Source organism: Miniopterus natalensis, chromosome 21 (genome assembly GCF_054644295.1).
Source record: "Miniopterus natalensis isolate mMinNat1 chromosome 21, mMinNat1.hap1, whole genome shotgun sequence".
NCBI lineage: Eukaryota > Metazoa > Chordata > Mammalia > Chiroptera > Miniopteridae > Miniopterus > Miniopterus natalensis.
In genome coordinates, this window is record NC_142101.1 from 16333942 (window position 1) to 16350141 (window position 16200).

The 16200-nt window shown below is 43.9% G+C and overlaps 1 protein-coding gene across 1 annotated transcript in view; it reads left to right on the forward strand.

Moving 5' to 3' along the window:
• The window catches only part of USH2A (usherin), a 301382-nt gene that overhangs the window by 14879 nt on the left and 270303 nt on the right, over positions 1–16200 (forward strand). Inside the window, exons 3-8 of the mRNA XM_087829032.1 lie at positions 5382–5514; positions 9137–9200; positions 10436–10730; positions 11641–11825; positions 12302–12523; positions 14122–14215. Of these exons, the coding sequence (XP_087685158.1) occupies positions 5382–5514; positions 9137–9200; positions 10436–10730; positions 11641–11825; positions 12302–12523; positions 14122–14215 (993 nt within the window). The remainder of the gene's footprint in view (positions 1–5381; positions 5515–9136; positions 9201–10435; positions 10731–11640; positions 11826–12301; positions 12524–14121; positions 14216–16200) is intronic.

Below are 16200 nucleotides of genomic sequence, written 5' to 3' on the forward strand. Positions count from 1 at the left end.
TTCATCTCTTAGAAAGCGGTGCCTTTTTTAGCCGCTCAGGATTGTAACCCGGCGTAGATGGTGCGGGCGGTGTTATTTTTGGAGTATCAATTAGTCGATCAATCAGTTCGTATCTATTGAGCATCTGCCCCGGCATGTAGGGCACGCTCATCAAATTTGCAAATGACACGAATCCGGGAGGATGGTAAACACTCCGGGTGACAGACCTAGCGTTCAAAAAGGTTTTGACAGCCCCGAGCGACGGGCCGAATCGAGCACGCAGAGATATATCGTGGATAAACGTGAATCCCTGCCCTCGGGTCCGCAGAGCCAGCCGCCGGGTGCGGGACGGGGCGGGTGTGCGTCGGCCGGGATGCGGGGGGAGGAAGACGGTGTCCTAGAGAACAGGCGGCTCTCCCCAGCGTATCCGGTTTCGGCTGCGTGATGTCCTTGCCAAAGATCTCGCTCGCAGTTTCGCATCAGGTCAAGGTGATAATCCTATTTTAATTTGGCCAGCGGGACCCCACGTGGCGATTTTTTTAATATTTCTGGAGCCACGTTTTAAGAGGAGAGAGACCCAAAACCATGGCATTTTTAGGACAGGGCGGAGGCTGGACACGCACATCCCGAAGGGGACACGGGCCGAGAAGGAGACCTGCGTTTGCATCTGCGTGGGCTCTGCCCTGGAAAAGGCACAGTCAGGATGGTCCGGTGAGATCCCGTTGCGAGGGCTGGAATTATGTGTTGAAGTTTTAAGGTGCTCTCTTTCAGTTCATTTATAACAGGGGTGAAAGGGTTCCCCAAATCTGTGGAAGCAGTTAAACCCCTGAGGCCCCACTTGGGGGTCACAGTGCCGCAGAGAGGCCGTCCGAGGAGTCGAGGCGACGTGAGCAAGGCACTCAGCGCAGAGCCAGGCCTGTGGCAGTGACCGTCGAGCTCCTCAGGGTTACGCTGACGTGAGGCCTGAATCGTCCTGTGTAGTTACAGCAAAGAGGCTCAGCGGATGGTCTGATAAACTAGATGCTTGTTCCTTCTAAATACTACCTGGCTGTATTGACTTAATTAAAGTTGGTGAAAACAGGCTCTGGGACCAGTTGACCTTCTGTGTGACCTTGAATAATATAACCTTTTTTTTTTGCATTCGATTCTCTGTGATTCAGCTTTATCTCCTTTAGAATGGAGATAATAGCAAACCTTCCTGGGGTGGTTATAAGGCTAAAAGACTAAATATACATAACAATGTTAGGACAACGTCTGACGTGGTAATTTCTCAATGCTCCTGAACACGTAATGCTGGAGTAGTTGATAGAGTGTTATTGGAGGTCGTAGGACGTGAGATATAGATTCTGAAAAATATTTAAAAATTTAGGTACAGGAAAGGCAGTAGGCAGGTTATCCCCATATGCAAATAGCTTGAGTAAAACATGGGGAGAAAATTAGACGCCGTGCGGTCACTAGACAGTGCGGGGACCTCACTCACCAATTGCACCAACGCTCGCTGCTGGCGACCGGCGGGAAATTAAGTTGGGGGGATGCATGAGGAAAACCTGAGAACGCCTGGGCTTACATTCATGTGATATCTTAACATAGGCTTATGGAGTTTTCAGAAGAAACGGCCTCTTTGATGCTTAAAAATTATAGACGGAAGAGTAGTCTCCATTACGAAAACCCTTCTCTAACCCAGAAACAGAAATTCTACTTCAGGGCGCCTGGGCTTCAGGACGGCCGAGACCTTTCTCCTCCATAAAGCTGTCCCTTTGGGGCCACGTCACAGCGTTTCCCTTCTTTGTTCGAACCCCTTCGCGTTCCAAAGGATGTCCCTTGTGCTCCTATCCTCTGTCGTCTGCTCAGGGTGCGTCTGAGTTCAGGCCCCGTCCCCGAGTCGCTTTGCGTTAAAGCGATGAAAACGCTGTCCTTCCAAATGCTTGAAACGGCTTTGCTTTCAGTGGAATGGGTTCGCGTGGGGGCCTGGAAGTTGATTCTGGGCAGGCAAGTCCCACAGAGAAGGCCCTGAAATATGTTCTACACCCCGCGCCGATGGGTCAGGGCCTAGCTTCTCAGGGTGGCTCCTTGAAGAAGACATTTCATTCCTTAACCTCACTAAGAGTACTTAAATCAGAGACAACCATCAGGATATTAAAAGTGTCTTGTTGCCCGGCCGGCGTGGCTCAGCGGTGGAGCATCGACCTAGGATCCAGGCGATCGGGGTTCGATTCCCGCCCAGGGCACAGGCCCAGGTTGTGGGCTCGATCCCCAGTCGGGGGCCTGCAGAGGGCAGCCGATCCATGACTCTCTCATCATTGATGTTTCTCTCTCTCTCTCTCCCTCTCCTTTCCTCTCTGAAATCAATAAAGATATATTAAAAAAAAAAAAAAAAATCTAACGCACTCCTGTCCTCAAGTGAACAAGTACATTCTATCAGAGGGACACAAATCTGTCCCCCTAAAAAAGTTAAAATAATGTATGGACGCTTGAGAACGAAGGCGTGAGGATGACCGGCTCCCCTGTATCTTTTCTCCCCGAAGTGATTTCGGTTCTCGTATGAGAGATTCCAGGCTTTTCGGCGGCTGCTGCTGATTTTGCCGGTTACCTCCTTCCGGCTACACCAGGCAACACGGACCGACTCCTTTCATTCTCAGCGGGCTGGGCAATGAGAGAGGCGGGAAGTTCACTTAGCAGAAGTCTGTCTTTCACAAATCAGAGACTCTATGGTATATATTTCCATTCCCCCTAAATAACCGGCGAGGGGGTCGTCAGCATGAGCTATTGCAAAAAGCCGCCTCCGGCTCCCCAGCGCCCCGGCGATGGGGCCCCGGACCTGAATTGCCAAGTAGCTTCGAGGATCGTGGAATATAAAACACGGCGCGCCCCGAGATTCCATCTTATTTATGGAAAGGTGGGTGGCAGGGGAGGGGACAGCAGGCCAGGGTGTCTTGGGATCATCCTTAATCTTTTTTTTTTTAAGCACCCAACGCAGCGAAGACACCCTTCTGGAATTCACGGCGAGGGACGCCGCGTCCTGCCGCGAAGCACATAGGGGATGAGTTGAGAAAGAAAAAAAAGATAAAAAAGAAGAGAGAGAGAGAGAGAGAAGGTCCTGAACTCTTGACTGCGGATATACTACAGGCGACACAGGAAATCAAAATCACGCCTTCCATCGGACTCCAAATAAAGGCGCACTTAAACTTGTAAAAGACAACATTTTTATTTGAATGATATGACACAGCTGTCACAGGAGTGTTACCTACTATAAAGAAAGCCCAAGAATTATTACCTTTATTAGACCGGTGACACTGAGCTTTCGCCATACATTTCTAACTTCTGTCCCTCTACACAGACAATTTTCTTTCCTTAAATAAACTGTCATGCTGGTGTTAATATATAGCCGGCTCTCTCATGCCCTGAGAATACCGCTGATATAAAACATGTATATGTTAGATTGGTAATAGTATCTTTAGTGTAGCTGACTAGAACAAATGTGTTTCCCTCATGGCTGTGCTAATGTGATAAAGGAAAATTGGCTGTTCATCAGCTTTTGGCTGGGTAAAGACAGTGGAGATGGGAACACATTCTTTTTTATGCATTAATACCATCGAGAACTTTCCGCCGGTTATATTTCATGCGCCTGCATGTTGCTCAAAGATGTTGTAAAACATGAGATAATGCTACCAGTAACAAAGTAGAAAAGGCTGTATCTTTTATAATGATAACAGTCAAACACCGAATGACAGTAACAGGCTGTAAAAAATGGGATGCAAAAAAATAAAAAATAAAAACCACACGCACACACACACACACAGCCCTCCTACCCGGCGGGAGGGGCCCACGCGGACCCACGAGGAGCTGGCCTGTGAGTTTAGGGCCTTGCGTTGAAGCTTTGTTTTATAATTAAGTAAAAGGCCCCGCCGGGAGAGGGAATTTAAGAAAGAGCACTGTTTTCGGGGAGACGGGTTGATGGAATGGGAAAAAAGCCACAGTAGGAAACTTGTGGAGGAATTACTTTTACCAATTAATTATTTTGTTCACAGACAAGGCTTTCTTGGTTTGGTCGGTTTGGTTTTGGGGAGAAGGGGAGGATCAGAGGGCCCTGGAGGCAGTCACCCGCGTGATTTAAAGATGTTGAAGAATCGCTGGTTTTCATCAATTGCTGTGAGGCTGTTTTAATAGAATAGTGTTTTGAATGCTATGATTTTATTTTATTTTTTTATTAAAATGTCAGCATCTCACTGCAGGACATTACATTTCTCTCTCTCTCTCTCTTTCCAGACCCATGCACCTCAGCAGCCTTTTTCTCGCCATTTCGGCCCCCTGACTAATTAGAGTAGCAATGATTCCTTTTACATTTTTAAAATGTAAAATGTAAAATGCGGAGACTAAAGTCGAGGTCAAAACAGCGGATGAGCCTGTTTAGAAGGCAGCGGTCAGTGAAGAGTTTGTAGAGGCGCCGCCTGGGAAGGCGTTTGCATGAAACTTTGAGATGCTGCACAAGCAAAAAAATCCGTAAGGCTGGATGGTGTGAACCCAGGGTCAGGGATCCTCAAGCTCTCTGGCCGGTGTGAACCCAGGGATCCTCCGACTGGAGCCCAGGGAGCCCAGTCGCCTGTTTTTCTGCAGGTTTTCCTGGAAGACACTGCATTCGGTCATTTACGTGTGGTCTGGGGCTGGCTTCCTGCCGCAGCCTCAGAGCCCAGCCGTTGGGACCTGGATTGTTTGATCCGCAAAATCATTTGCTTGCAAATGAAAAAAAAAAAATTACTCTCTGGCTGTTTACACAGGAAGTTTGCTGCTGCCTGGTGCGGAGAGTTACGAGGTTGCCTGAATAATTAGCCCTTAAAAAAGATTAGCAAATTTATTTTTCTTCTATATTGGGAGGGTACAGCTGAGAATTACTACCACCTAAGAAAGTAAATGTTTACAGGAAATATTTTGTATTAGCAGCTTAAATTATATCTACATCATATGTGTGTGTGTGTGTGTGTATATATATATATGTATATATATACATATATATATATAAATCAATATCTGGTTGTGAATATTTCTCCCTTTTGTATTCATTTCTGCTTATTTCCAAATATGCGTTTCTTTAGTGCCTAAAGAAACAACATATCCTCAAAAAACTTACAAAAGCGTGGCCGTCAGAGCAGTTAAATAGATGGGACAAACAATCGTGTGTACCTGTGACTTTGCTGGGTAGATGTCACCACAGCCCCAAACGACAACATGTAGGTTTATTTCTAGCGATATAAACGTCATTGGGGCCATTACCATAAACTCTCTTGTCTCTCCAACTGAAGAAAGGGGAGAAATAGAAGATTAACTTGGGAAAGACGGCGGAAATGTCCTTATCCCAAGATGAAAGGTCCCAAAGTTGAACTAACAGCGGTGATCACCCCGTACAGGTGCATCTGACGAAGATCAGCTTCTTCATCGACGGCCTGGAAGAGGACGGGACAGCTTTTGAGGCTCGAACCCTAAGTGGCCCAGTTACCGATTTTGCCTCTGGTGCTACACGGATAGGACACAGTTTAAACGGTGAGATTCTGCCTTCAGAAAAGTATTTAACTTACTCGATGACACTGTTACCACGTGTGTCAAATGCAATATTTTTAAATACCTGGGTGTGTCTGTTTCCTCGGGCGACTGTAACCGATGAGCATTGAGTGCTGAGTCCAATAGAAGTTCGATGCATTTTTTTCACCTTTGCCGTTTCTCTCGTTGAAAAGTATTGTTGGGGGCCCCCTTAGGATGATTGGGCCATTGCGGAGTTTGAGCAGCTTTCCACGTATGTCTTAATCATTTGCATTTCGTTGGTCGTGTATCTGTGTTCCTACTCTGGAATTTCTTATTTATTTGTAAAAAGCTCTTTAATGTGTAGCTATTATGCTACACGTTTGTTTTTCTCTTCCGGTTTTTAGAAAGCCTGACAACTCTGCATGGCAGAAATTTAAAAATATTTAAAATTTTAAAGGCAGGCAGAAACACACGGGCAACGTAATGCATAAATATTAACGATGCGGCTTGATGAAGTTTTCATCTATGTTAGTAATTAGTATATTGAAGAATTTTATAAAGTACGCCGCATGCATAATTTCTTAATGACGCATTAAATCTTGGGAGCCTTGTTTCAATATTTAATCCCCATTAGTACTTCCGAAAGTGTTTGATGGCACCGAGTGTTGCTCAAAGTGTTCACTGGTGCCATAAATTTGTCCGCGATGCGTGATGGGGTTGAAACGACGCAGTTCTACTTCAGGGTACTAACGATTGAAGTCATGCTTCAAAAGTGTGGTGTGGACCGAGTGTGAGACTCCTTTTCAAACTGTGTAAAAATAAATTTAACTTCTGATTAGAAAACATATCATTGGAAAAGTGTTTATTTCAATGTTACCAAGTACTTATCACAATTTCCTCTTTACGTTCTGGGCATCGCAGAGCTATAGGGGGGAAAGGATCTTGAAAAATAATGTTTTATCTTTATTCTATCAATTCATAGGTACAGTTGTATGTGCTGTATCTTTTCTCTAATTAGAGATGGCATATAGCCTGGCTCATTACTCGTGCCTAATGAGCCAGGCCCCACGCCACCTCTCTAATCAGAGAGGAGATAGGTACAGAATGTTCCTCTGGACTTATTATAAATCATATTTTTCCTCTTGCTGGCTCCTTTTTTTAATAAAAAATTTAAGCCACTGTCCTCCAGACTTTCGTCCGTGCCCAAGATGGTTTCATCCAGGAGGTGACTGTGCAGGAGGTGCCTGGGAGCTGAGTTAGAGGTGCTGCCGTGAGAGCCAGGCCAGCTGCCCGGGCCTTGGAGCGGACCCGGCTCAAACGGGCAACGTCCCCTGAAGGCCTGTAGGAGACCACGGGGTGGCCTCACGCGTTTCCCTGTGTCTGCACCCGCGAAGCAGCAACTTCTCACATGAGCGTTGGCTGCTGCAGACTTTTTCTTTGAGTCTCATGTCTAACTAGCATAACTTTCTGGAAAACTATGTGGCCGATGACAATTTCAATTGCTACAGGCTTCATCTTTCCGTAGAGCCTTGTATACATACTAATGGATATGTAGACTTATACTATATCTCTACATATATTGTATATATACACATGTATACAAAATACATATATCATACATCATGTATGCATATATGCATAAGATAAAGATAGTACATACATAATCATGTATATGGGATCCATACATATAGTACATACTAACGGGAAAATCTCACTTGGTCAGGCTGGTTTTGAAGTATACAAATAGAAACACCTTAGGCCATGTCAACCAACACGTGTCAGTGCATTTGGAGAGCAATTTCTTCCAGCTGTAGCTTTATTTCAATGTCTCCAGTTGGGCATAAAACCTAGAGAAGCTGTGAGCTCTGGCCAGGTAACTCAGTTGGTTTAAGTGTCGCAATGTGCCCGCCAGGGTTGCAGGTTGGAGCCTCGGTCAGGACACACGCAAGAATCAACCAGTGACTGCGCGGATGGGTGGGACGGCAGGTCAGTGTTTCTGGAGCTGGAACACTCCTTTTAATTTCTCCCAGTGCCCCATCAGTTAACATTTCTAACCTCAGCTGAGATTATGCTAATTTTTTTCTGTGAGGTTTTTGCACTTAGGTAAAATTGACAAGTAAACGGAGTGAAAGGAGGGTGTAGGAATAAGGCGTATGCAGGTATAGAGGGATTTCATTAAAGATGAAGTTGGAGTTTCAGATCAACAACGAAGAAGAGAGATCTCGCAGTGCTGTTGGGACAGCTGGCCAGCATCTTCTTGTCACTTCCCCCTGGTCAAACCCCCACCCCCTTCTGCAGCAGCCCTACATCTGGCTTCCCACCTTCCTTTTTCCTTCAAAATTAAATATTTTTTGAACCGTACAAAATAAATACCTAAGTGTATGTACACATGAGCGCACACGCACTCACACACACAGACACGCTCTGCATGTGGCCCTAAGCCTCCCCCTTCTTTGCACACCTGTCTCCTCCCGCTCCTCGGAGCAGCATCAGACTATTCGGGGAGCTAGGTTTACGCTGCATTTTTCTGCACCAGACGTATCCCCGCCCTGCCCCAGTTTCCTCCAAGGCCCCGCGAGGAGCTGCAGCAGCGACAGCTCGATCGTTTGTTCTCTGTTATTAAGACAAAGTGAAAAATAGAGTAGTTGAGAAACAAACACAGTTGAGGAAATGCTCATTTGGCGAATTGGTCATTGCTCTAAGTTAAATTTTTTTAAGAACTCACTTAATTATTGAATTGGCTTTATATGTTACATCCCATCTCCCGTCCCCACGAATCAAACTCTAGGTAGGATTTCACCATCTTCAAGTTTTTCTCGTGATTAACAACATAATGAAAACCGTAGAATTGGTGGTTGTCTCACTTTTTCTCTTCCCAGTCTCTTGGACTTGTCTGTTGGCAAAGCCTAAAATAAATATTTGCTAAATGCATTAATAAAATGACATTGCAGTCCTTAAGGTTGATATCTGCCTGTACCTGGAAGGGTCACCTAAGTTGACGCAGCTTGGACGCGGGGCCTGGCTGTCTCAGAAGAACCGTTACAAGGTGATGGAGTCTTGGGACTGTGGTAGGATGCTGTGGACATGTAAATAATTCAGACTCATGAGTGAGGGATTTTCAACGTACCCTCATTCAGTGGAGATTTTCTAGACCAGGAATTAATAATCTGAGTTTGGAGGGGCCCCAGCTGATGCCCTGGAGCTTGGCGATCACACAGCTAGGACGAGAGAGTGGGAGGTCTTCCTCTTGGCAACGCAAACGCTCCGAAAATTGCATCTGGGAGCAGATGACAATCAGATTTAGGGCTGACGAGACGATAGATGTTCAGGTTTATAAACTAGAGAGAAATTTGGCCTGGGGAGGGGACTTCTGGAGAGAGATGACAAGTTGTCAGTAGATAGATTGGCCCAAGTGTTCACTTTTGACATAAGCCCGACAAGTGTCTGTGGAGATAATTATGAATATTAATGTTCATGTGGAATTAGCAAAATATAACATATTCGTTTCTAAGGACTTGAAAAGGCTGTGGTTTGTACATGGTTAAAAGTTTTATTGCTTTAAAGGAATCCCACTTGAATATTTGTCAGCTGTTGCTTGGTCACCTGAGACATCGCATACTATGGACATGTGTGTGTTTTGCAGGTTCAGAGCAGTTTGTTGGAAGAATGCAAGATTTTCGATTATACCAAGTAGCACTTACAAACAGGTAAGCAGGTGTGGTATTGTAAAGCTCTGAAAATATAAAGATAAATGTTGAATTTACCTAAGTCAGAGTAGCATGAATATTAGGGTTAGGGCAGAAGAGGGCATGGAGGGGATAAATGGTGATGGAAAAAATAAAATAAAAAAAACGAATTTACGAGGAGCAGCGTTGCAGTAATTTGGGGGGAATAAAGTTCGCCCCGGGGACAAAGTTGTCATGGAATAGTCGCTCCTAGTCCCATGTAAAACCCGACATCAACTGAAAAACACCAATGGGATCTAAGGAAGGTGTGACATCAGGTGACTTAGTAAACAGCTGCCTGGCTCCTCCGTCACCCACTGGGGTCTGAGAGAAGGAACCTGGTGGTTCTAGTTAGACCTAGGTTCCTGAAGTTGGCCTACCTCAAATGTCTGGAAAGGGGTTACGTGGAAGAAAGCCCATAAAGAGAATGACTACTTCTGGTCTAGAACAGCTCTGTTGCCCTTAGTGGAAAAATTAAATCTGTCTGCCTGGAATTGGCATCCTTCTTTGGCTGTTGGCAGCCGCCATGTGATCTGAGGCCATTGAAGCAATTTAGGTGCCAGGATCTGTACTGATGACTCACAGGAAGCCACTGACAAATGGCCTTGGCCTCAGGCCCTTCCCCTAAAACAGCAGCAGATGAACTTATACTTGCTGTGTTCCTTCCTGTGGATGACCTGGAGACCCCATCTAGAATTCATTCTTTTCAATATATAGGGTGTCTCCAAAAATGTGTAATTGAGTATTTATAAAGACAGTGTTTATTAAAACACTTCTTATTTTCAAAGTTGAGCTGTCAGCTGTTAAAGTGCACATACATTTTTTGGGGGGACACCCTCTCTTTATTACAAATAGGCCCCATAAAATATTATGTTCCTTAAATAAATATCTTGCAGATAGGCACCACAAATATTACGTTATTTAAATAAATATCTTGCTAGTCAGACAAGAGATGCTTCATGCTTCATGAAAGAAAAATGCTAATACTTAAGAATTTAGTGTTTTTTATAAAATGAGTGTGTCTCATTTTATGAGAATGGGTATGTTTAGGTGGCCAGGAATGAATTGGGTTGTATGTTCTGTGTAAAAAAAAAAAATTATAAAAGCTAAATAGATACTAATGAAAACATTAAAATAGTGGGGTGGGTTCGTAACAACCCTTAGCAGCCCTGTCGCTGCTGAGCTGTGTGCTGACCGTCGGCCCCTGACACCCACAGGGAGATCCTGGCCGTCTTCTCTGGGGAGCTGCCCAAGCTGCACATCCAGCCCCAGTGCCGCTGTCCCGGGAGCCACCCGCGGGCCCACCCTCTGCGGCAGCGGGACTGCATCCCTAACGACGCCGGGGACACCACCGGCAACAGGGTGTCCCGGCTGCACCCCGAGGCCCACCCTCTTGCCTTTGTCAACGACAATGATATCGGCACTTCATGGGTCTCACGTGTGTTTGCAAACGTCACCCAGCTTAACCAAGGAGTGACCGTTTCAGTAGATCTGGAAAATGGACAATATCAGGTAATTTGAAGCAGTTTGGCGCGTAGGCGTTTCCTGTGGGTATTGCCACCAACTACCAGCAGTTTAGTGGCTTAAAACAACAGAAATGTATCCTCCGAGCTCTGAAGGTCAGAAAAATGAAGGCAAGGCTTGGGGCAGGCCGTGCTCCCTCCAGAGGTTGTAGGGGACCCTCCGCCCTGCCTCCCCCAGCTCCTGGAGGCCGCTGGTGTTACTGGCTCACTTCGGCATCACTCGGGCCTCTGCCTCCACCATCCGTGGCTCCTTCCTTGCCTCTGTCAGTCCTTCTTCATCTTTCTCTTGTGAGGGCCACCCTGCATCGCGTTGAGATCCTTACCTTGATTACACCCTCAAAGACCCCCTTTCCAAACAAGGTGACAGTCACAGGCACCAGGAGTTAGAACCTGCACATCTATTTTCGTGACACAATTCAACCTACAGAGTAAACGCTGAGTCAGGCCATTAGGCATGACCTCACCAAAGGAACATACGCAGGGCCTAATTTTTTAAGAGATTGGTATCAAAATCATACGAAGCAGTGAAACATTCCTTCTAATATTAAGTAGCACACGTTAATATAAACAGGTGCTTATTTTAAGTAACTACTTAAGAGGAACATATAACGATTATTTCATGGAAGTAATGTTGTTTTTTCCATGCCTTTATATCAAACTTAATATTGATTTCCGCTTTAATTTATAAACTCCTTGAGAAGAGGCATAGCTATGCAACGAGAGATTGTGTGGCTTTCACCATAGGTCTGTGACTTTTCCGAATATCTAATAAATAATTGACAGTTATGCTGAGGAAGGAAGGCACTCTGTTGGCATCCAGCAGTTCCATGGTTTGATTTTTACTGATGGGTTAAACTTAAAAAAACGTCAATGACAATACCTAATTTACTTATTTCCAGGTGTTTTATGTCATTATCCAGTTTTTTAGTTCACAACCAACAGCGATAAAGATACAGAGGAAGAAAGAAGACAGCCTGGACTGGGAAGACTGGCAATATTTTGCTAGAAATTGCAGTGTTTTTGGAATGAAAGACAACGGAGATTTGGAGAATCCTGATTCTGTCAACTGTCTTCAGCTTTCCAAGTAGGAATGTTTTTGAAACAGGGATCTCTGGAGGCATTTGGGAGTTAATGTTCATGGATTATGGGGTAGTAGTAACCCTCAGGTAACTAACCCGCAGGCTAGTAGAGACTTCCCTTCACCGCCAACTCTCTTGAGGTGGATTCTTCTAGGCTTCCTCCCTAAATGGGGTTTAAAATCATTTCTAAAGTTCCTGTAAAGACCTTAGAGTATCGCTTACTTTCAGTCTCATCTGTGCTTTATAATCTGGCTTTCAGGTTGCTTGGCAGGTTCTATCTAGATCAATAGGATTTTTACTATGTCCTCAAGGAAATGTTTTACGATACTTTTCTGCGATGATCCTGTATTGTTTACGTATGAAATATATGGACCGTTTTCCCCCAGATTGAAGAATTTAAGCTGTTACGAATACGGTGTTCTGATTTGTTTTTCAAAAGTATGACCAGCTTCTCATGGTTTCAAATGTCTCTCATCAACAGTTTTACTCCGTATTTCCATGGCAACGTCACATTCAGTGTCCTAACGCCCGGACCAAGTCACCGGCCTGGATACAATGATTTCTATAATACCCCATCTCTTCAAGAGTTTGTAAAAGCCACGCAAGTAAGGCTTCATTTCCAGGGCCAGTACTACACGACCGAGGCTCCCACCAGCCCCGGACACAGACACTACGCCATCAGTGAAATCACCATCACCGGGAGGTAGGCTTTCCTTTGCTTTCACTATGAATTTTGTTTTCAAGGTTTTTGTCATACTTACTTAAAACTATATAATTTAAGCCCAGCCAGCGTGGCTCAGCAGTTGAGCATCGACTCATGATCCAGGAGATCGAGGTTCGATTATGGGTCAGGTCAGGACACAGGCCCGGGTTGTGGGCTCGATCCCCAGTCGGGGGTGTGCAGGAGGCAGCTGATCAATGACTCTCTCATCATTGATGTTTCTCTCTCTCCCTTCCTCTCTCTGAAATCAACAAAGACATATTTAAAAAAATAACAACTCTATTAAGATTTTAGAGCAAGCCGGATTCCAAGCTTCAGGTACCGAAATGGTTTCCTACTCTTATGATTTCTGGGGGAGATTTGTGAGTCTTTTCTATCGATAAGATCCTATTATAATAGAACCATTTTTCTTATTTTTTAAATTTATCTTTATTGTTGAAGGTATTACAGATGTCCCCTTTTCCCCCCACTTCCCCCCTCCACCCCGCTCCTGTCCCCTCTCCAGGCTTCACTGCACTATTGTCTGTGTCCGCGGGTTATGCATATATGTATATAAGCTCTTCAATTTTCAAAGCTGTTGGGTTTAGAAGTTATGATCACCTGGATCTAAGACAAATAATTTATCAAATACTTTGATTGGAATGTAATTTTCAGATATTCTAGAAATCGAAGGGAAGGAGTTTGACTTGGAGTTAAAATAGTGGTACCAGGTAGTCTGTAAGTACTGGGCGTGGTCTCTCTGAATTCACAATTTTATGAAGCATATTTGTTTTCCATCTCATATGCCTTAAGTAATTTATAATACCTGACCATAGTTGAAAAGTAGGCTGATGATATTTAAATAAATGGATAGCTGACGAGCTCCCAGGTGGCATACCGTCTAGAATAGAAATTGTGAGTATATAGACTACATTTAGAGTGGGTTCAGCTAGAAGCACGCTGTGCCCTGTAAAGAAAGTACATCTTTCAAACCAGACCAGAATACCAATCTATACACATTATTTGATAAGTCATGATGAAAAAAAAATAATGCTATTAAACAACCATCTAATTTGGGGATGGAAAAACAAAAATAATTAAAGTTTGTTCACTTCAACCTCCAGTTTATTCTAAACTCTGTAGTCCTAACTGTAAGTTTTGAATAGTCCTATTAAATGTCTTCTCTCTTGGCAAGTGTGCCACGTGGTGGGCGTAGGTGTAAACAGCCCAGGTAGGCTTGACAGCTACCTTCGCCATCAGTGTATTTTTGGTGTTGATGACATTCCTTTCAGTACTCAGGATTAATTTAAAATTTCCCATGAATAGCCTCGTGGCTAAAGAGAAATCAATTTTGTGTTGATGAACACACTCACCTCCCTTGTTGAAGTCACACAGTGGATATATACAGGGTGTCCCCAAGAAATGTATACACACTTGGAATAATTATTAATTCCAGTGGGATGAATCTGAAACGAAACATCCGTTGAGCTATAAGCGTGTGTATGCATTTTTTTGGGACACCCTGTACCTAGGTCCTTAAGTGTGTCTGCAGTTGAGCTGACATTTCTCAGGAACTGCCTGACCGATGCTCTTGTTCACAGATGTCAGTGCTATGGTCACGCCGATAACTGTGACACGACAAGCCAGCCCTACCAATGCCTCTGCTCCCGGGAAAGCTTCACAGAGGGACTTCACGTGAGTTCTCTGTTTCATGCATGGAAATCTCAAAAGCAGGGGGCGAGAGAAATGGTGACTGTAAGTGCTTTAAACTTAATTTTGGTCTATCTTCTGGTTATGAATGAAAATAAATCGATAAGAACCTAAAATGTCAGTTATTCCAAAAAATAATTGATAGAAAACATTAAAAGCCCTCAATAATGTTGAAAATTTCATTAAAAAAAATAAACTTAGAGAAATAACTACTAAAACTGAACCGAGAGGGTCCCCCCCCCTTTGTTTCATCAGCATTTTCATAGTTTGTAAAACCACTAGTATTTTAAGGTGTCTGGATGGATGGCCCTAAAAATGGGGGGAGTCTGATCACTACATAGAAAGGGTATTTATACAAAGGTTTTATATAAAAAGTCTTTCGATGCAGAGAGATCTTTATGTATTTGTATCACTCAAATTTAATTCATTGCTGATATAAGAAAAATCTTCTAGAAGAAAACATAGGCATTACACTATTGGATGTCACTCTTGGCCATATCCTTTGGATATATTTCCTCAGGCGAGGGAAACAAAAGAGAAAAATTAGTAAATGGGGCTCCGTCACACTAAAAAGGTTTTGCACAGTGAGGAAAACCATCAACAAAATGAAAAGACAACCTACCTAGTAGGAGAATATATTAGCCAATGATATATCGGATAAGGGGTTAATACCCCCAAAATATATAAGGAACTCACAAAAGTTAACACCAAAAATAACGAACAGTGTGATTAAACCTTGGGCAGAGGACCTAAACAGACACTTCTCCAAAGAGGACACACAGATGGCCAAAAGACATGTGAAAAGATGCTCAACATCACTAATCATCAGCAAAATCAAATTAGGACCAGAGTGAGATATCCCCTCGCGCCTGTCTCAATGACTGTCGTCCATAAATCAACAAAAACAAGTATTGACCAGAAACTGGAGAGAAAGGAACCCATGTGCACTGCTGGTGGGATTGTAAGTGGTCCAACAACTATAGAAAAACAGTGTGGCGGTTTCTCAAAAAATTAAAAATAGGCCTACCCTGTGGCCCAGCAAATTCAATTCCAGGTATCTATCTGAAGACATACAAACGCTCTTTTGGAAAGATATTTGCACCCCTGTGTCCACTGTTGCAGTCTTTGCAACAGCCAGGATATGGAAGTGGCCTAAGTGCCCTTCGATAGATAGGTAAATAAAGCAGCGGTGCAAATGCACGATGGAATATTACTCAGCCATGTAAAAGAACAGAAACTTGGCATTCGTGACAACATGGATAGACTTCGAGCGTGTTATGCTAAGTGAAGTAAGTCAGACAGAGACAGACAGATATCGTGTGACTTCACTTAGATTTGGGATCAAGAAAACAAGCTCATAGATACAGAGAACGGATTGATGTTTTCCAGGGGAGAGGAGGCTTGGGGGGAATAAGTAAAAAGGGAGAAGGGATTAAAAAGTACAAGTTGCCCATTATAAAGAGTCACAAGATATAAAGTATAGCATAGGAATATAGTCAAGAATATCATAATAACTTCATATAGAGTCAGTGAGTACTGGACTTACCGGGGTGATCACGTCCTAAGTTATATGCCTAAGTCCTAAGTTGTACACCTGAAACGGATAAAATATTATATGCCCACTGTAATTAAAAATACATTTTAAAACTGGCTCCTAGTTTGATGTGATACGTTGTTTTCTGGGCTTCTCTGTTCTGTTTTGACTCATTAGTTCCCCCCCCCCCCGGCCCAGCCCCCCTTCCCCCTCTTCCTCTTGGTGCTCCATCCGTGTTATCTCTTCTCTCTCTCTCGAATCGCTCGCATTGACGTGATTAATATTTTATGATTCTTGGATGATTTCATGGTTCCCCTTAAAAATAGAGCCATAAAATGTCTCCCAGCTCATGATTGGCTTCAAAAGTCACGTTGGGAGTTTCAGGCCCGGTCTCAGGTGGTGGCTGTTAGGTTATAAACTAGTGAAATAATTAACT